The sequence below is a fragment of the Drosophila ananassae genome, chromosome 2L (assembly GCF_017639315.1).
Source record: "Drosophila ananassae strain 14024-0371.13 chromosome 2L, ASM1763931v2, whole genome shotgun sequence".
Classification (NCBI taxonomy): Eukaryota; Metazoa; Arthropoda; class Insecta; order Diptera; family Drosophilidae; genus Drosophila; species Drosophila ananassae.
In genome coordinates this window covers 10000001-10021129 of record NC_057927.1, presented here as the reverse complement: position 1 = coordinate 10021129, position 21129 = coordinate 10000001, and the positions used below count along the sequence as shown (strand labels likewise).

The 21129-nt window shown below is 41.7% G+C and overlaps 1 protein-coding gene across 2 annotated transcripts in view; it reads right to left on the bottom strand.

The window, feature by feature from the left end:
* The window catches only part of LOC6500897 (patj homolog), a 28044-nt gene that overhangs the window by 4799 nt on the left and 2116 nt on the right, over positions 1-21129 (bottom strand). The window contains exons 1-2 of one of the 2 annotated variants that reach the window (XM_001954089.4): positions 17319-19494; positions 16305-17267 (exon numbers count right to left, since the gene is read on the bottom strand). In XM_001954089.4, the coding sequence (XP_001954125.1) occupies positions 16438-17267; positions 17319-19107 (2619 nt within the window). In that variant the 5' untranslated portion in view covers positions 19108-19494 and the 3' untranslated portion in view covers positions 16305-16437. Of the gene's footprint in view, positions 1-16304; positions 19495-21129 lie in introns of those variants that run through there. The other variant, XM_032455993.2, reaches the window with a different exon arrangement.

Below are 21129 nucleotides of genomic sequence, written 5' to 3'. Positions count from 1 at the left end.
GGTCGGAGAACACGAAAATGACATCCGTTTATTTTTCTTAAGAACCGTTTTTGAGATATTTTTGAAAATCGTGTTTTTGAGGTCCTTTTTCAGTTTTTTGGTAATATCTCATGAAAAAAACTGTTTACAAACAAAAAAAGGATATTGATTGACAGGTATTGAAGTAACGTTTACGTGGATATATAATATGTGCAGATTGAATCAAATCTCTGTAATGCACAAGCGAACAAAGTACAAAAATAGTGTCATTTTCGACCAATTTTGAAAATTTCAATTTTTCAGATCGATTTTTGCCAAAAAAAACAATTTTTTTTCTAAGGTTTCAATATTTGAGGGAAAAGATTTATTATTTACCAACAATTTAAGCCTAAGATTATCCAAATTGAGTAAGAAGTTTAAAAGTTATAGTAATATTAACATTTTGACACTTCATAAATTAGGTCGAAAAAAACATTTATCACTCAAATTTTTTCGTTTGTGATCAATTTTCTCTTCACGCACTTGTACTTTGTTCGCTTGTGCATTACAGAGATTTGATTCAATCTGCACATATTATATATCCACGTAAACGTTACTTCAATACCTGTCAATCAATATCCTTTTTTTGTTTGTAAACAGTTTTTTTCATGAGATATTACCAAAAAACTGAAAAAGGACCTCAAAAACACGATTTTCAAAAATATCTCAAAAACGGTTCTTAAGAAAAATAAACGGATGTCATTTTCGTGTTCTCCGACCCCAAATTACTTTAAAAAACACTTTTTTATGGAGGTTCATTTTTGGTGTAAACTAGTGAAATCTGGGTGTTGGTCTTGCCCAACCTGGCCGCTGTTGCGGCCGTCGGAGTGTCCCTGGCCGCATGTTTTCCGCGCCGGGATTTGGTAGTTGTCCTGCAAAGAGCCCTGTTAGCCATCTGCAGCACCAACGGTGGCATCAAAAACAATTTAGCTAGCACTACTCAGCAGTTTTTGCTGCCGCCGCATTCTTTTCCGTTTTTTATTTGATCTACTCAAAATGGTAATTTGAATTGCAAAAGGTCCATTGTTTCGTGCTTATTGTTCTTTTTATGTTTACCTAGGTCCCTTATTTTTTGCTTTCACCGCAATTAGCATTGCAATGAACGGCAGCTAAAAAAGGCGTGGCCCTTGGTTGTTGCATTAAAAATAATATCCTAAGTAGATTGTACAAATGGCTTCCAATTACATTTAATAGCCCGTTTAAGTAGGCTCCATAAAGAAAGTATAAAATTAGGGTTGGGTTCTTCAGACGTTTTATATTCGACCTTTTACTTTTTCCTTGTATTGTTCAAAGGTTAAAGCAATTTATCAAAAAAACCGGTCAAGAACATTCAACGATAAGACATAGGTTGCCGTTCGATATTAATAATCACGAAGTATTTGTCATTGAAATATAATTATAAGTGTACTTGCTGGACGTTCTTAAAAAAGAAAAAAAAAAAGGAGTTAAAAAGGGCATTCATTCTTAAGATTGTTCCTGAAACTATACAATCCTCTTAAAAAACTTCCCATTACTTTTTAAAGAATTGTCAAATTGCAAACAACGTTTTCTTTCATCATTTATATGCAAGGGGTCAAGTCAACAGCTGGTACCCCAGAAGGAGAATAAATGGTAGCGCCTAAGTAGGTCAGACATATAGTGCTATAAATGAAGCACATGTCCAATCACTTGTGCCATTTTGTTCGCCAATCAAAAGTTTCTAAAGGGCTGGGAAAAAAGGCTAAAACAAAAAACTGAAACTGAAAAGTTTGTGAACTTTTGCAGGCCAACTTATCGACGGTCTCTGGGCCGCAAAACAATCAAAGCGGCATCCAGTAAAACAGAATCGTAGACGGGGGTGTGCCACACACAAATACACACACACACCCACACTCGTTTGAAGACCTTCGAGAGTAAACAATAAACTTCAATTATGAATATTTCAACAACTGTAGAGCTAAAGTGCAGGCGAAAGAGTTGAACCGAACTCAAGGTGCGGCGGTCGCAGGAAACGGAAAAGGACAAAGTTTGGCTCGCCTGGGAAACTTTGTGACTGCTCGGGTTGGATGGTGAGGACAGGTCAGGAGACATTGACTTTGATCTTGGTCTCTCTGGCTTCCTTTGTCAACATTGTTTGCCATTCGAACGCCCCTTCGCGGGTTTCAAATTAAACAAGCGAACCCCCTGTGCTTGGAGCAATTAAATTTGGATTTTCGCTTGGTTTAATGGGGATAATAAGCCCAGCTCGGTCACGTGGCCGAGCTAATTAATAATTAAATTAAATTTCCGTTGGAGCCATAAAAGTATTAATTGCTGTCCACAAATCTGGCTCAGGCCAATCCCTCAAGTGGCCAATATCCAGCCCTCAACCTCCACCCACCATTCAAGGCTTCCGATCTGCCGGAGTGTTGCCTTGTTGCTTCCGGTGGCAGCTCAAAAACCAATTGCACATCCACCCACCCAAGGAGCCCGGCTCCGAGATTGGATTGGGCGATAATAAAAAATGAGCAATGTAATACTCTTTGGAATGGGGTGCGGCTGGTGGGAGGGTGGCTTTTCCTCTTCCTGTTGGACAACTTCCGGTGGCAGCATTTTGGCGCCATGTCATATTGACAGCCTCCACACGGTCTTATTAATATTGGAGTAACGTGTGTGTGAGAGTTTGTTTGGGCTCCCAATAGCCGCATAAAATGGTTCAACTACAAGGAAGTGGTAGTGTGACGGTGAAGTTGCACTGAAAAAAATCTAGGCAATGTCAAAGAGAAAGTTTTATTTCAACTTTTACCTTTTTTAATTGAGCTTTTAACAAATTTCCTGCATAAATTGTTTCCTCTATTTATAAAAAAAAGTAATTTAAAATATGACGTAATTTTTCTATGTGTAAAACGCGTGATAAACATCCGGCCGGTGTGTGTGTGTCTCTATAGGACGGAGGAAAACGAGACAAAGATCCGAAATTGTATTGCAATAAAATGATTTATTTGGCCATATTTCCATTCAGAAACCAGGCATGCGAGCAGGCTTCAACTAAAAGTGGCAGTATAGCCAGTGACATGTTGAAATATGCCATTGTCTTATGGCACGCGTCAAGGACAGGAGCCGGATTCTTTGTATGTGAAAAGGACGGTGTGAAGCTCTCATAAAAATGTAATAATTCCATTGCCGAAAAAAGCCATCCTAGACATGGCATGTGGAGTGTGTTGATAAGACCACGGGCACGGCCGTAGCAACAGATTTCACATCGCTCCCTGGCATTTGGGTCGTGTCTCTTTTGGACTTGTTATGTCATCCGCCTTCGTTTTATTGCAGCCGCAACTTTTATTAAATAGCCATGAGGAACAGCCGAAGGAGCAGAGAAAAGAGAAGGGACCGAAAAAAAGTAAAAAAGTAAACGTTTGCGGACTGCCCCCGAAAAAAAGAGTGAAACCTTATCTGCAAATGTCGTTTGCCTTCCTGTCTTTGCCGTCCTAACGATCCGGAATCCGGACAGGCCCGGATTGAACGAAAAAGAGTGAAGGAAAGGATTCACTTTGGCCATGCCTTTAATGGCCTTAAAATAGCCTGCCTTGAATGCTATTTGCCGGGTTTATCAACGCAATTGAGCCAAGCCATTGACGTAGATAAATTTAATTTACCTTCTATTATGCTAGCGTATTTATTTACTCGTATATGCTGATTTTGAAAACGAATTTTGTTGATGGAACAATAACAACGAATTTTGTGCAGCTTATCAGAGCCCAAATTGAGTTAGGCCGGGACAACAGCCTGTCAAATGCTGGGGGAGACGGATTCACTTTGACAGGTCACGGTGGCGTATACGTAATGTATTACGCATACGACACGTGAGACTCTCGCCTGCGAATTTCTCACAAAACTCGATTCAAACACGCCTCATCAGTGCTATTGGCATTCTGCAATGGCTTTCCAAATAGTTTTATTTGATTTTATACGACTCATGCGAACGATTCGATTGCATTTGCATAATCTTCGTTTATCATCAATCGCATTTGCATAGAACAAACAATTTGCCATTCAAGTGTCCAAAAAAATAGATTTATTTACGACAAAACAATGTGCTGCCATATTTGATTGAATTAAATATAACATTTTAATTGAAAAACAATTCTAGGAGCAATAACAAAATAAACAAGCGCGTTTCCATTCCAACCTCAAAGACACTTGAAAGGCATTCGTTTAATCAATTTTCGGTCAGTATATCGGTCTGGAATTCATTCAATTTTTCCATAATTAATTTATTGGCTAAAGGCGAACAAAGGATTGAAACAAGTCAAGGGATAGGTAACTTAATGGCATTTTAATTACAAACTGTACCGAAGGAGAGTTAAGTCTGGGATATGCCCACCCAACGTTGTAGTTGCTGTAAATATTATTGCTGTTGTTGGCACAACGTTTTTACAAATGGCCGAGCTATAAATTGCCTGCCCATAGTGTCCATCATGTTGAAATGCTTGAATTTTTCATTGCATGCATTTCAATTTCATGGCCAGCCATTAAAATTGACAGCCCCCTCACCCAGACCCACAAAAAACACGCCCTCCGAAATGTGTTTGAGGCAAAGACATAAAAAAGGAGCCGAAAAATGAAACAAATATAAAAATAGGGTAGTATTGGTCTAGGAACGTTATTATTATTTTAAATATTACTTTTCATAAAGAGTGCCCAAGCTCTAGGGGTAGTTAGAAGAATTCTAATATTCAATTCAGACTTTTTAAATATTTTTGAAGTTGAAATCAATTCAAAAGAATCTTTCTATGGCCTTCAATCGGAACAAATGCTTCTGCTCCTTTCTAGCTTTGTTTGTGTCAAAAAAAATTTTTAAGTTTGTCTTTCTGATGAGGCCCAAATTTGTGTCCAATTTTTTTGTAGTTCAAAGCCGATTGAGTACCGCTTCTTACGCTGAAAGGGACCCTGCTGGCTTTTCCGCGACTGGATTTGTGCAGCAACTTCCCTGCGTTGCTTTTTGCGATGCTCGCGCTGCCTTAAAAGCATGTTGCATAATTTACGCGCTGCGAACAGCCAAGCGGGGCCATCCTGGGCGATGGCGGAAAGTGGGGTGAAGATGGGTTCAGCTGATTTGGTTTTTGCTTCGCATTTGGGCCTTGATTTTAGTGACGGTTTTGGGTTCGGGTTCGGTTTTGGGACCCGCTCTGGGGGCTCAAACTGCGTACTACACCCACATTAAAAATGTTTCTTTGCATTTGCGATTTAGGGATGCAGTAGCTGTGGCAAAGCTAATGTTGCTTTTCCAAAATTTCGGCGAAACCATCAGTTAGGGGCTAACTGGGCGTGGAAATGGCTAACGTCAGTGGGTATTACGAATTCATGATTCACCAGGGAGTAATTGGTGGAAAATAATGCGAGGTTTCCGGACCAATTTTCAATTGCCCAATTGGCGTAGGACTTGGCTTACTAATATGGTGATTTGTGGGATCTAAATAAAATATGCATTATTTTGTTCGATAATACACTATGATTACTAATAGGACCTCCTGAGAAAACATCCCTACAGCTAGCATAACTGGATGGTCATCTGAAACGTTGATTGATTTATTGCCCGATGGAAACAATTTGATCAGTGTGCGTTTGACAATCACTTGATTTACACAATTGGCGAAACATCAAATAATGGTCCTGCAGTTGTGTCAAAAGTGTCAAGTCAACGCTGACCCACTAACGCCAGTGGCTTCGTGATTAACCCCCCGTTGCCCCAACGCCCTCCGTGGAATTCGCGCTCTTATTGCTGACTAGCCCGGCAGTGACAACATTAAATTTATGCTCGCTAAACTTTATAATTAATTACATTGGCATAATAAACGAACTTAAATATGAAAATGAAGTGCAAATACACAGGCAGCACAGACTCACTGACAACACCGAGGAGGGTGGACGAATCGAATGGTGGAAGCACGAACGAGAGACAAGCAACACGGTGCCACAATTTAATGCCGCTTACATGAAATTAATTTGCACAAAATCGATTTCAATTTGCAATTTTAAAACAGGAGGAAAAAGGTGTCACAAAGAAGTGACAAAAATTGAAAAATACCGGAAAGGAGTGTGATGCAAAGGGCCTCTGATTTCTGGTGTCGTGTCATTGCGGTTTTTTGCCAATTTGTTGGCTCTTTGGCATGTCATGGCATGAAAATATGCTTTAAATACAAAATGAGCAAACATAAAAAATGCATTAATATAAAAACAAATTCGCTTGCCCTCAGAGCAATATTTTGCAAATAATTTCCTCTGATGAAATATAATAATTGGATCAATCAGGACACACTTTTGGTATGCAATTTCCCGCTTTTAGATCGAATGACTCTAAAATTTGTTTAAACTTTTCAACACAGTTGATGTTTATTACCTATTCAAAGAGAAATTGTATTGGTAAAAGAACAACTATCAAATATCACATCAAATCCTAGATCTTCTATAGGATTCTCATTTCAGAACCTATTTAAGTTTGAACTGCCTTTCGTAGCGCAAAATTTTAACTTCAATTTTGAAGATGTAGAATTGTGGGTGCCTTATTGAATGTGTGGAGCTCTGGAGTGGTGAATGTGGCTGATGTGTGTGGCTTACACCAACATGAAGTAGTCACGGTATGTTTCAGAAGGGAATCCAGCATAATATGCACATAAGAAGAGGCTCCAAGGAGCAGACAGATGGCACAATTGCCCGACTTAGTTGTGTGGCTTGACTGCTGCGGCTGTGTGTTTCTTTCTGTCTCTTTCCTCAGCCCCTGGCCTATGTATTGCCTTCTCTTTCCTCTGTATAGTAGCACGTTACACGTATCATCATCAATCAGGAGCGGAACAGATCCGATATGCATGTCGTACGCGTCGGTGCGATTGGGGCATTTGCAAACGATACTCTGGGGCAGTCGAATTGGTAGGCACAAATCAAAGGAGCCAAGACATTCAAGTGACTCGCAGGCGTACCACATATTATCCATATTTTATTTATATTTGATCCAGTCATACAATTCGCAGGGGATTGCGGTCTAATTTATAGCCAAACCCAATTACTTTCGGTTGAATAATATATAGATAGTACTTGGATGTCGTGATGTCGCATTACTAGCTTATGTGGTATTTATAATGAAAAATCGATTACTTTATTAGTTTTGTGATTATATTCATATAATCAACTTTAATCTGCATCCCAACCCTTTGATAAAATTGCTTGTTATCTCTGTAATCTCACAATTATACAGACCATGCCTCAAGGCTGGGTAAACAAGGATTTTCATACTGATGAAGTGAACCGCAAATAGTTAAACAAATGCCTAAGTGAGCACTTAAAATTCGAAATATCGTGCCAAGACTCAAAATGGACTGAAACTGCTCGAATATCATGAACATTTGTGTGTGCACTTAAAAATTTCATTGCCTGCTTTCAGGCTGCACAAAAACAAAGACGTCGGGAGAAGGAAAAGCCGGAGGAAAAGCAATGGGAAAACTAAGGGCAGGCCCCGGGGCCAAGCCTATGCAAATGTGATCCGAGAACGAGCTGAGCTCTTGGTAATTGAATCACGCTGCGAGTTGTAAGCGAGTTGTAATGCATTCCCCACCCCCAGTCCTACCACGCCTCGCAAAAATTTCCCCCAGGCTAGCCATTAGAAAAGTGCACGAGTGGGTTACGTGGGTGGGGTTTGTATTCGTGTTTGACAAACGGCATTTCAATGCTTTCAACGAACGCACACGCAAACTAACAAACAAACAAATAACAAATATCATTACAGCGACTTACACATGCAAACGGCTGGCTGACAACTACTCGGATACATACGAACAAATGTGTCGGTATGTATGTTTGTATGCACACTTGAAAGGATATGAAAGCCGGCGACGACAACGAAAATACATAAAAGATGAAGAAAAATTGCATATAAATACGGAAAACACTTGCCTGTGTTTGGCGGGGGTGATGAGCATGGGGGGCTGGGGAGGTTCGGGATGGGATGGGATCGAACAGGAGAAGGAGATGAGATAGCCTGCGACTGCCAAGAGGTTTCTGGGTTGAAAGGATATGCGAAGACAAGCGTTCAACCGCCACCGCTACTTCGAAGGAACTCACCATGGCGTATACGTAATTTATGCATCTATGTACAGTTGAACTTCCTTGAATCGAAATACATCCCAGAAAAACCACGAAAGTCATTGACAATAACACAAATGTTTATTTAAGCATACTACTTTTATAAAATATTCATAACGAAGCCAATAAACCCGAATTTTAAGAAATAATTTAATCTGATAACCATCTTAGAAGAAATTTTTAAACAAATATGCTCTACTGTGCCTTAATGTATAAAAACGCTCGTACATATAAAATGTTAGTATAATGTGTGCATAATCGTATGCATATCTACATATATCATCTCGACTTGTCCCATACATCTTCATTCAATACCCAGACCATTATGTGAGGAGAATTTTCGCGTTGACACCAACAACAATAACTGCGAAATAGCATTACGAACAAAAACAGTATGACGAAGAAGGAATGGTGGGGTTGAAAGTTAAAGAATAAAAAACTCAGTATCCATACAAACACGTACCAAACAGAATGGCAGTTATTCCATTAGTGAAGATATTTAAGTTTCTCCTTTATACATTACGGGGCATATATTCCACACTACTTATTTCTTTAAAATACAAAAGCCAGGTTAAAATAATAAGTAATCACTTAAACAACATTTTTTGCATCAAAAATTAAAATCGAACAATCTATTTTAAATAAGAAATATGCTTGGAAGGACAACATGGCCCCAGCGATGGCTGTATCTTGCCCAATTATCATCTGATTCCTAAGCGAAGCAATTTGTTGATCGAATCTTCATCATTTTGCATCAAAATCTAACAAAAAAATATTTTTTAAATTGTTTATGAAATTTTCTGGGTTATCAACTTCAAATTCAGAAGATTCATTGGAGCGACAATTTGGCCCCCATCGAAGGCTATATCTTTGCAAACTTTCATCGGATTCATGAGCGGAATACCTCAAATGATTTGTAGATCGATTCTCCGTCGATCTGCATCCAAATCTAGGAACAAATTATTTTTTAGATTTTTTGTTCATTTTTCTGGGGCATCCCCTTCAAAATGTGGAAATTGTATGGGAAGGGCAATATGGCCCCCATCGAAGGCTATATCTTTGGCAACTTTCAACCGATTCTTGAGCGGAATACCTTAAATGATTTATAGATCGATTCTCCGTCGATCTGCATCAAAATCTAGGAACAAATTATTTTTTAGATTTTTTGTTCATTTTTCTGGGGCATCCCCTTCAAAATGTGGAAATTGTATGGGAAGGGCAATATGGCCCCCATCGAAGGCTATATCTTTGGCAACTTTCATCCGATTCTTGAGCGGAATACCTTAAATGATTTATAGATCGATTCTCCGTCGATCTGCATCAAAATCTAGGAACAAATTATTTTTTAGATTTTTTGTTCATTTTTCTGGGGCATCTCCTTTAAAATGTGTAAAATGCTTGGGAGGGATAATATGGCCCCCATCAAAGGATATATCTTTGCCAACTTACATCCGATTCATGAGCGGAATAACTTAAATGATTTGTAGAACGATTTCCCATCATTCTGCATCAAAACCAACAAAAATGAAATATCTAGGAAAAATTCCAACATAAATGAAACAAAAGTTATTGTGACATCCAATATTTTCCGCTTGGATCTGGCACTTAATTAAATTAAAAATCACTCGGTTTTTGGGATAAAATTCCTCAATTTAATTGAAAATCAAGAAAAAACTAACGTGAGAAATTGGTTGTATTGGCAATCCGTAAACTTTGAACTGCTTTGCAAACGATGACCGAAGTTGCAAAGGGTCTGTGGCCAGCACGGCGGAGTGGGCGGTACAGGGAAGGAGAATGGAGGTTGGCAGTACATTTGTGCGGTAATCTTTGCATGCACAATGAGTTCTCGATGACGTCGCGTGTGTGTTTGCTTTCGGCCTATCTGGCAGCCGCAGTGGCTGGAAACATTTTGGCCTCGCATGCAGCACAAACAACTCGAAGAGGGCTTAAAGGTTGGCAGTGGTGGGAGGGTGGCCAGAAAGGGACCGGGCCGGGCTCACGGGGTCAGGCTGGTGAGCAATTGAGGGAGTGTAAAAACAGCCGACGGCCCGGTTTCGCGGCCCGTTTGCACTGCAATTAAGAGTCTGGCCAAGAACAATTGCACGCAATTTTGCACTGGCTTAACCTTTGGCACACTGACAAACCTAATTAAGGCGAAAGAAACAGACCAGAGAGCCAGAGGGAGATAGTGAGTTATCAGAGCCAGTCCACTACAGAATTCAAACTTTGAACTCAAGCTGAACGATATTACACATTTGACTAAAATAATTAAAATAAAGTCTGATTGAAAATTGCTTCCAGCAAATAAAGGTTGTTGAATACGCAAGCCTATATTTGTTTATAAATAATTACAATTGCAAATACACCCACAATGGATTTGATTATTATGAATGAAAAGCCATTGTATGAATTGAATAATTTCTAGTCTACAAAAGGTTCCAAATATCTACGCCATCAATTTTAGTTTTATTCAATTAGGGAAACATTCTGGCTGTATATGTTTTTAATTATTGAATCAATTAAGCGCTGAAAAAATGGCAGGAAAATGAATTAGTAAAAACAATCAAATATTTGCAGAATGTACTCATCACTTTGTGGTCATTTTTTTGTCGAGTACCCGGCCCAACATTTTTCCCGACGGCTACCAATTCAATCTGCCAACGAGCTGACATCGACACTTGCTACCTGCCGCCATAACCGTAACATAAAAAGGCGCACTCAAAACGCTCATAAAACACTTACACACCAGCACTTGCACTCACACACTCCCAGCACACCATACGCACACCCACACACTCACACGAGACATACACGTGCGCTGTTATACACTCATCTGTGGAATGGGTATAATTAAATATGAAAACATATGTTTCCCCTTTGTTTTTCACAGAGCCCAGACCAAGTCAGAGAAAAATCAATAAGGACTCTGACTCCGAGCCCGGACCAGGGCCATGGTATTTGCAATTTATTTATCATATTTATTACGAGCAACCAACTGGATTGAAAAAATATATAAAATGGAACAGAGAAAGGGCGTGGTAACTGCACTGGATAATTTGTATTTAAGTAAGTTAAGTAAATCAGTTGACGAGTCCACGAACGCAAATCGTCAAATATTTATAAGCTTCGAGTTGAGCCCGTTACAAATTTTATGACAACCGAGGGTGGCTCCGGATAATTTTAAGGCAGGCGGCCTAGTGGCATTGTCAATTATGGGAGTTATGAACAGTGAATGCGTCAGAGCGCCAAGGCGTTCAGAGCCCTCTAAAGCCGCCGTCCAACCTCCTTCCCATTTCATCCTCCCCTGGCAATTGCGTCAGCAGTTAATTTTTATGTATTTTTAAAACGCTGCCTCCCGTGGTGGCCCCGTTGGCTTAATAAGTAGGCCTTGGCATATTAACGGCCATAAGCGAACAGGCCAGATAAACATCGCAAGAAAGAAGAACACTCGATACTCAACACAAATTTATGCACTTCACTCGAGAGGTGCTTAAGACAAAAAAACGAAAAAAAAGACACGAAATCAAAGACAAGCCAAGATTCAAATAAAGGAAAAATATTTTTCGGAGACAGCATATTCTTCCTTTTGTTGCTTTTAACCTTTAATTGTGCCATATGCGAGGGAATAGAAGGAAAATGTCTTAAATAAGTCTTTAAGTACATATACATAAAATGTTAAAATTAATGAAAAAGATATTTAGAAATTAAACACAAGTCTTAAAAAGGAATTTAGAGATTTCAAGTAAATATCTTTAATACTTTAGAAGTTTCTTTTTTGAAAATTATGTTTTTAAAATGTCCTGCCAAAAAGCCGTATTCTTTTTTCTGAAAGTTAATATGCTCCTTGGATATACCCTTGGTAGTTTGTGAAAAAAAAATGAAACCAAAGCCAAGCTCATTTCCGACGCATTCGAGAGTGCACTGAGCACACGGGGCGTATGGTTAATGGGGTCTCACAAAGTACTGGATGATGAGCATGTTGTCGATATGGCAAGATAAAGCCAACAACTTGTGGATGTTGTTGTTGCTTTTGTGATTGTTGCTCCTGATGAAAAGTATAAGCTAAGAATGTAGGGGTGAGTTGGATGCGGGGCCTTGAGGAGGGGACTTCCTTGCCGCTATCTGTATTATGCTCTTGCCCCGTTATTGTTTCTTCATTCCACCACCTCCCCGCATCCGGCAGCTGCCTCATCTACACAATTGTTGCATTAAATAAATGTATTTTTTGTCAGGCCCCGCTTTACGTGCTTACATACGAGTACACAGAGAAAATCACTTTTCAAAAAACCATTTCCAAACTATGTTCCTTATGGAAAAGGGTTTAAAATTTTACAAGGAAACTATCATTGTTTTTATAAAAATGTACATAATTTGCATTTGAAAATGTTATCTCTAAGTTAAATAGAATTTTTTTGTGGTGTTCATAAGATAATATTCCAGCAGAAAATAGAGGGAAGCCTTCCAGGCACAGACGTTGATAGATTTCCATGCATGCCCGACACTCCTACGCGAAGGAAACGGAAATGGACGGGTCTGGCGGGGCGGTGGAAATTTAGAAGGCTCACTCGCTAGTCCTCTGATGGCGATGTTTGCGGTGTGTGCAACGCGTTTTAATGAGTTTTTTGTTCGCTAGTAATTATTTTTGCAGTCTGTTATACTTGTATGTGCAAATATTTCGAAAGACCGGCAATCAGGTCCCGAGAAATTTTAATGAAAAAATGCAGAAATGCAGAAAATGCTAAAGAGTTTCTATGAGTTCTATAAACTGGCACTTTAAAATATTAAACGAAAACGTAAGCGTACTTTAACATAGAAAATAAAGAAAATCCAATTACAGAAGGGTATTAGTGCCGAAATTCCAAGAGAATCCTAATTGAAAAGGTTCTAAATCCTGAAAATGCAATTCCTACCATAACTAACGTTCAGTTAGTTTGAATTTTGATTCAATATTATTCTGTATTCTTGGTGGATTTGTCTTAAAAGCCGTTTCTATAGCAGCACAATTAGCAAATTACAAATTTAATGCAAATGTCCTGCCACGCAGGCAGAAACTTCAGCATTAATCGCATACACATGGCCGACTGTGGAATTATGTTGTTCGCATTTCATATTTACATTTGTAAAATGGAGTGCCCCCTCAACAATTCGGCCCGCCCGATCGGTGGTTCAGCCAACTGGCAGTGTATGTCCAACCACCTGACATCTCTGCCATTGTTTACATTAATTTGATTTAAAATGCAACGCCAACGAATCAAGCCGCTGCCACAGTCCCTTGCTAAGCTGCCAACTGTAAACAATATGTGATTTGGGAAATTCTGCTGGGTGGCCGGGCATGACGCGTGTTTGGTTAATTAAAATGTTATTAAAGGCCTCTCCTGCCACAGCTGAACATACATGCAGCACAAGCTTGACAAGCGTGGGCTATTTCCACCACAGACATGCATTGCGTATACGTTCCGTAAGACGCCATAATTATAAAGCAAATGAAACCTTTTAATTTAACAATAATAGTATGCTATATTTAACAATAATATTAAGATATAGTTTGAATATTCAAATAATCCACCAGTTGAAGTCCACCAATTAAACGCATAAATCATAATCATAAAATATGATAATGCACTTCCTCTAGGCAAACGTGAAATGATGCATAAAATACTTTTGACGAATGTGATGAATATTTTCCATAATAAACTGAAAGTGAAAGAATTTTTTTTGCGCAACGGCATGGAAGTTTTCAGAAAAACAGAAAGGATCCGGATTAAAGATATGTTGCATTATTGGTGAAATAAATTCATTTATTGTGGCAGATTTGATAGAGAAAAAAAGACTTTCCCTCCTTTATAAGCCCCATGATAACGCCAAAGTTAAAAAAAAAGGAAATAATAAGGTGTGTCATAAAAGTTTCACAATTTATGAATAAATTGTTTGTGATAATTAATTCCAGCATTCATACGCCATTTCTTATTACACATTTAATTCGATCAATTTGCTTGTACAGCAATTTTATTGTCTGTACAAATTTAACGTAACCCACAGACACAAGCCCACTCACCCGGAATCCGGTGAGGTCAGGGAATGCTATTTTTATGCTTTTGTTGCCGCTGCAGTGGCGTTAAATTTTGTTTTCAATTTTCAACACTTTTAATTGCCAATTAATTAAACGGGCAAACAACAACAAGCGACTATCTATACAAATGTGTACAAGAACATGCATAAATATCCATGGGATGGATCCATACAAACTCATACACAACACTGTACAATGCGTAGTAAATTGAAAAAAAAATTTACCCGGCGGCTCTAGCCGTATGAACCAAACATTTTTATAATTTCAGGTCGAGTTTTTATTATTTAACCGCCAGCTGCTCGCTCGCAGGAACACCTGATTCCGCGTTCACCTCGTTGAGGAAAAAACTTTTCACTATCATCGCCCTCATAAATCATAGTGTGGAAACTTGAATCGGACTAACTTCTCTACTGTCCAAGTGACTTATAATTTATGCTGCCCAGGAACTGCTAAATAATGATTTTTTAAACAAAAGGCCTGAATGATGGTAAATTATGAATAAAAACGGCGAGAGGTGGTGCATGAATGCAAGAGTCAATTAAGAAAATTACTATTTATGAGACACAACCTCACACACTGCTCATAGTACGCAGGCTTATTTGGGACTGGAAAGGAAATGTCGACCCCAGGAGATTAGTGGTAATTTGCAGTTTATCCTTGGCCCAGAACCCTGGACCTGTCAAAGTTTTGTATTTATTTCTACGCATGAATTATTTATGCGTCAAGAAGGCCTCCAAAACTGTGTGGACCAAACTTGGTTTCTGGTTAATGGGTGAGGGAAAGTTTCCAGCAAGCCATCCCTCCGTCTCCGTCCCAAAATTTCTGTCTTGGACACTTTCTTTTTCATTCCCCGGGTGTTGGGTATTAAAACTTTTTAGCATATGTCAAGCGCCTTAAATGTCCGCTTTGTCGAAATTACAACTTCAATGAATTAAGCAAACACTCTCACTGGAGTGTGGCTTAGCTTAATAACAAGGACTCATCCGACTTTAACGAACTGGGGAAAGCAAAAATTAAAAGAACTTTTTCATGTCGCTTCTATGTGCTTTTAGAGATTGGGATTATTATAATCGAAAGTTGTGTGACTTCTTGATCCCCCCTTCCTGAGAATATCTTATTGAATGAAAACGTATTGGAGAACAACAAGTGGCCCACAGTCTCAGGCAAAGGGTTTGACATCAAATTAGCCACACGTGAAGGCTGCGGTCGGCCCGAAAGTGAGTGAGAAGGTTATAAATAGAAAAAGCTGGCAGACGAAGGTTATTGTGCTCGGCACTCGGGGCGTATAAGCAATGGCTACTTCAAAAGGATATCAAGCGGTCATCAGTTTAACAATGACCATATACGCATTTTGTTTTCCCAGGCCTGGACAAAGGTGGGCGTAACCTTTTGAAATGACTTTTGGGCGTTACCAGGGGCAACAATTAAAAACGAAATCTCGTATATACACATAGAGGCAAAAAGGTAGACTGGGGATAACCCCAAACGCCATCATGAAATTGGCCCCGGGACTTACTGATGTGGCAACATTTGTCGGGAGCACGGGTCCAGCCTTACAACAACAAAATATATCCAAGGATACGCAAACACACACGCACACTAGTGTACACACTCACATAGCACCATCCGAAAGCAAACTTCTGGCTGATTAACACTGCCGGCAGAGCGGAAAGGTGAAGATGAAATCTTAAAGGGAAATTGGCGTCAGGTGTGGCAGGTGACAATTTAATAACAACTCGCATCCCAACTCACTCAACGACGTTTCGAATTCATATTGACTCGCGGCAGCAGCTGGGCCAACAATCAATCGAAAAGTTTCCAAAAAAATGTATATAATTGAATATTTATTGTCTGACTTGAATGAAAATATTCAAATTTAATCTCTGTAAGATGGATGATTGTTGAAAAAACAGATACTGTGAATAAATCGAGTTTATGCTTGGAAATCGAGACTCAAAAATTGACACTGGCTATTTTGTTCCTATAGGACTACAATAAATTCACAACATAATTGTTTTTTTTCTTCATTATTATTAATTTTCCACAATTTGAATCATTTAAGATAAAGGAGAGTTCAGTTATGGCTAAAAAGTATATAAAATAAATGTTTTTAAGTACTTACACATCGAAAACGTCTCCTGTTCCTGTTCTTGAAGATGTAGTTCTACATCCGTTTCCGTTTCTGCTTTCACTACCAACTCCGCGTCTATCTCCGTGTCCGACTCCCTCCGTTGGCCGTCGGGGAAATGCTGGCACTATGTGCTGGTCGAGTCTCCTAGGGGCGAGGCTATGTTGCTATTGCTATTGCTATCAGAGGCAGAGAGGGGTCGACAGATCCCGAGGCGCGTTAGTCCAGGCGGCATAGCCTTTAGAATGGAGACCGCCTCGTCCAGCTCAAGGCCCTGGAGCAGGCGATCGCCCACGCTCATGAGACGATCGCCAGGATATATTTCGTTGGTTGCCTCCGCAGCACCACCGCGTATCAGGCCGCGAATAACGATCACACTGCCCTCGGAGTCCAGGGGATCCTGGTAATCCAGTATGGAGAAACCGAAGCCCTGCTCTGTCTTTTCAATATCGACGATAGTCACTTCACAGCTCCACAGCGCCAGTCCGGAGACATTCTCCAGGGACTTGGAGCGAGCCCCATTGCCCGCTCCTGATCCACTTCCCGATCCTGCCGCTCCACCTGCATCCGTTAGAGTCGCCGTGCTGGACGTATAGAGCGAGCTCTCCGACTGGGCCTTGCTCAGCAGATTTTGGAGACTCTGGTGGCCGCCGGGCAGCAGGCTGCGCGTCTCGAAGGCCTCCGGATTCTGAGAGGTATTGATCACCGACGGAACGCGAGTGCCCCGGGCACAGACGAGCTTCACCCTGGCCGGCAGCTCCTTGAGGATCTTCACTACCTCGATGTGACGTAGGCCCTGGAGCTTGTGCTCGTTAACTTGGAGGAGCTCGTCTCCAGGCCTCAAGATGCCCTGGCGACCCACCGGACCGTCGGCAAGGATCGAGCGAATGTAATGGTGCGGACGCTTCTCAATGCCACACTCCACGTCCACGGTGCCTTCGAGGCTGATCCCTAGACCTGAAAGTTTATTTATTTCGGCAACTAAAATTTCACTGTCGGGAAACTCACTTTTCCAGGCCACTCGAAGGGATGCGGCACTGGGACTGGCCACCTTCACCGGCGCCTCATTTGTGGGCGTGGGCAGCTGGACGGGATCGATCTCCGGCTCGGATTCCCTATCAATCTCCAGATCGGGCTCTGGTTTAGTTTTCGCTATACTGCCCTTATCCCTATCTATATCCTTTTTCATTTCTGCCTCTGGCTCTGGACACTGTTCATCTGTGTCATTGCCACTGTCATCGGCTACGTTCAAGCTCCTCCCGTTGGTAAGTGGAGTCAGTGGTATAGTCGTAATCTTGGCCACTCCACCACTGTGATCGCTGCGGTCCAGCACGTGCGACATGTTCGATTCCACGGTGTCCCTGGAGGGCAGTTCCACAAAATCCTCGCCCTTTCCCACCGGAATGCCTGCCTCATCCACCTCTGGATCGCCTTCGGTGGCTATGGAATCCGCATCGAGTGATTTAGGCGGCAGCCAACTGAGCGTGGCTATTGAGGGAGAACCGGGCATGGAGAGCTGTGACTCCTGGTCTGCATCTTTATCCTGATTTTTTTCCGAGCCCGATTGGCCGGAACTGCCCTTAATCTCCGTAAGTGCCACTTGTAGATGCTCGTATTTGCGACCCCTGAGAAACCTTTCCAGTGTGAGATGCACCTCGATGTCGGTATTCCGGAGCAGTTCCACAGCCTGGTGGTTGGTCACACCGGCTAGCGAACGCCCATCCACAGCCACAATACGATCGTTGATTTGAATCTGCCCACTTGTCTCTGCGGCACTGCCCTCGATGATGCTCTTTACGAAGATACCCGACAGATCCTCCTCCTCGCAAACATACCCGGCCACCGTGATGCCCAAGCCGTAGACATTTTTACGCAACTCCACCACGTACGTTTCCGTTTCCGGGGAGTCCATATAGGAGCCGCCACTGGGTGAGCCAGAGGCTGAGCCACAGCTGGAGCCGGATGCCGAAACGGATCCCGCCTGGCAGCCGTCTTCGTTGGCCAACAGCTTCTGTTTGCTGTCGGCTATCACAGTCTCTATGTGCTGATCCTGAACCGATCGCCATTGGGTCTCCAGGGGCAGCTGCAAGTTTGGGCGAGGCGGGGGCGATAGAATCGAAAAGGGCACAATGTCCAGGTCCAGGCGTGGACAGGGCCGCTGATTGGCTCCGGCGTCGGTTAGCTGGGCATTTTCACCTGGAATAGGGGGCAGGGGGAGATCGGCCAAGTCCGAAAGTTCCGTGATCTGCAGTTGAGCTGTTGTTGCCGCCACCAAGGGTGCGGGCTCAACGGCGGACATTTCGGCACCCTCGGCGGGACCACCACGCACCAGGCCCACCAAACTGGCCACATTTACATCCCCGGCACCCATGGAGGCGGCTGCCGCTGCTGCCGCTGCGGCGGTGGCAAAGCTCGGATTCTGAAAGAGATGACGCGACAGTTCTTCCGGGTCGGAGAGGAGCTTAGTTGGTATAATCGGCGCATGACTGGCCAGCGTTTGGTAATCGATGGCCGTCGGCTCCACCGGCCGCGCCACTATCAGACGCACCTGAGCTCCGGTCTGACGAAGAACTGTGGCCACCTGCTCCGAGCTGAAGCCCCGCAGATTGACCTCCCCGATCTGCAGTAGGTGGTCGCCCAGCTGCAGCCTCCCATCTCGCTCGGCAACGCCGCCCGGCGTTAGGGCCTTGATCACCACACCGGTGCTGCGTCCGCCGACGAGAATAAAACCCACTCCATTGCCATCGTTGATCAGATCGATAACCTCCACCTGTGACCATTCGGTGCTCAGAACCATCTTTTGGCACCGATGATCTTGCAGTCAGATCCTATGCCTATTCCTATTTCCTTTGATTTAGATAATTGAATTCCAGATGCGGCAGTTATTAGTTGTTTTGTTGCATTTACTGATGAGTCTCTAATTATCCTTGAAGTTTCTGTAGCTAACATGTCCGGAATTTAGCGGTGGTGCTGTTGAGGATTGCTGCTATAATGATGAATATTATGCTTGCCTCGGTTCCCGCTGCTGTTGCTCCTTGTGATTTTGTTGATATTGTTATTGCTATCGCATCGAGAGTCATTTAGCCGAAAATTTGGGCCGGGATGTGCGCTCCAGGCACCGTCACCGCCAGCCGCATCATCCGCGACCGCAACAGCACAGCGCACCTGTAATTATGCAACACACGCCCGCATGCCACACGCACGCACGCACTTATATTTGTTAGTGAGTCGGTGAAGTTTCATGGAGCACACGGCGTATACGCAATGCGAAAGCGGCCCATGAAGTACGCGGCGTATACGTAATGCGAGTAGGGGAACAAAACAGAAGCCAAGGCAGAAGCGAAGGCGTGGCACTGGCGTGAAGTGAGAATTTAAATTGTTTCCCAGTCAGGCATAACCGGGAATACACTTCCAGGAAGGAATATAAACAGCAAAAGCAGAGTTTAACTCAAATGATATATTTTAATGGGTAATGGCTTAGTTAAAAGTATAGCTTTATAAGTCTCTTAAATAAGCGTAGCCAATTTCTTCGTCTTTCTTTTTATTCAATTCCTAATCATTTATTTAAACAGATTTCTAAAGGTTGGAAAATCGAGTCAAGTTTTCTAGAATTCGAAATTATAGAATTTTATATAAGTTCTACTTGTTCACCTTTTTTGTTTGAAGGAACCCATGTGTTTGCGATTTTTATGGTATCGTCGTATTAATTTTTGATCATTCCCGCTAGGGTATACGAAACCCGTCTATTCTGGCTTGCTTTTCCTTATTTTTTTTGTCGCTTTCTGCCTTTTTAATGGGACCTTTTTTGCACGATTTTGTAATTTACATGCACACACACGCACATGGGAAACGAGAAGTTTTTACCTTTGCCGCTCACGTGCCACGCATGTTTGGCACCAGTCCTGAGTCCTGTTACCCCTGGTTGCCCTCTTCCCGCGTCCAGCCGGCGGCAGCCCACGGCAGCTCTAATTGGAAAATGCCATGCCATGGCGAAAGTCGCAACGACTAAGGAGAAAGGAGAAATGGCAGCTGGAAGTTGTGGGCCAAGCTGCTGACTACTAAGTGCTGCATACTTTGCGGCGCCTTGTTGGCAGTCGAGAAAGAATCTGCAATCGAGCGATAAGTTTCGAGCAGCCGCAGCAACTGCCTGCCACCAATCACTGACAGCCATATGGCTAATAATGGGGATTGATATTGTAGGAGGGGATGGCTGTGGTGAGCATGGCGCCAAGGCTGCCTTCAACTTGTTCTGCGGTTTCCAATTTTCCTTTTGGCACCGCTTGTTTTTCCGGCCAGAATCAGCTAATAAAGCTAATTGCGTGGCAGCAAGTCAAAACTCTTATAACGACTGACTTCTTATCTATACAAATAGAAAAGAACAACTTGAAAAGCCTATTATTTCCACTGGGAAAGGCATCCCAAGACTGTTTAAATGGACACGCATTTTTTGTATTTCTTTCATAGGAATTCTGAAACTTTTATTTAATGAGCTGAGAAACAATGGGAGAAATATTTTCATGAAAAATATGTATCTTACCTAAACAAATTTTATTAAAATTAAAATTTTAGCTGCTTAAGTCTTTGGGGTAGATTCTTTAAATTTTTGGCCCCAATTTCCTTAAACAATTGTTAAAATTTTGTTTTGTTCTTTTATAATGGAAAGTTTTTCAATGAAACTTCTAAAGCACCTGTAATATTCTTCTTTTAACTAATGACAATGGTTTCAATTTTGGCTTTATAATTAAAGGATTTTTCCTTAAAAACCTGCCTGCCTAAAAAGGTTCGTCCTTTTCACTTGTTTTTTGGTAAAGTGAAAAGA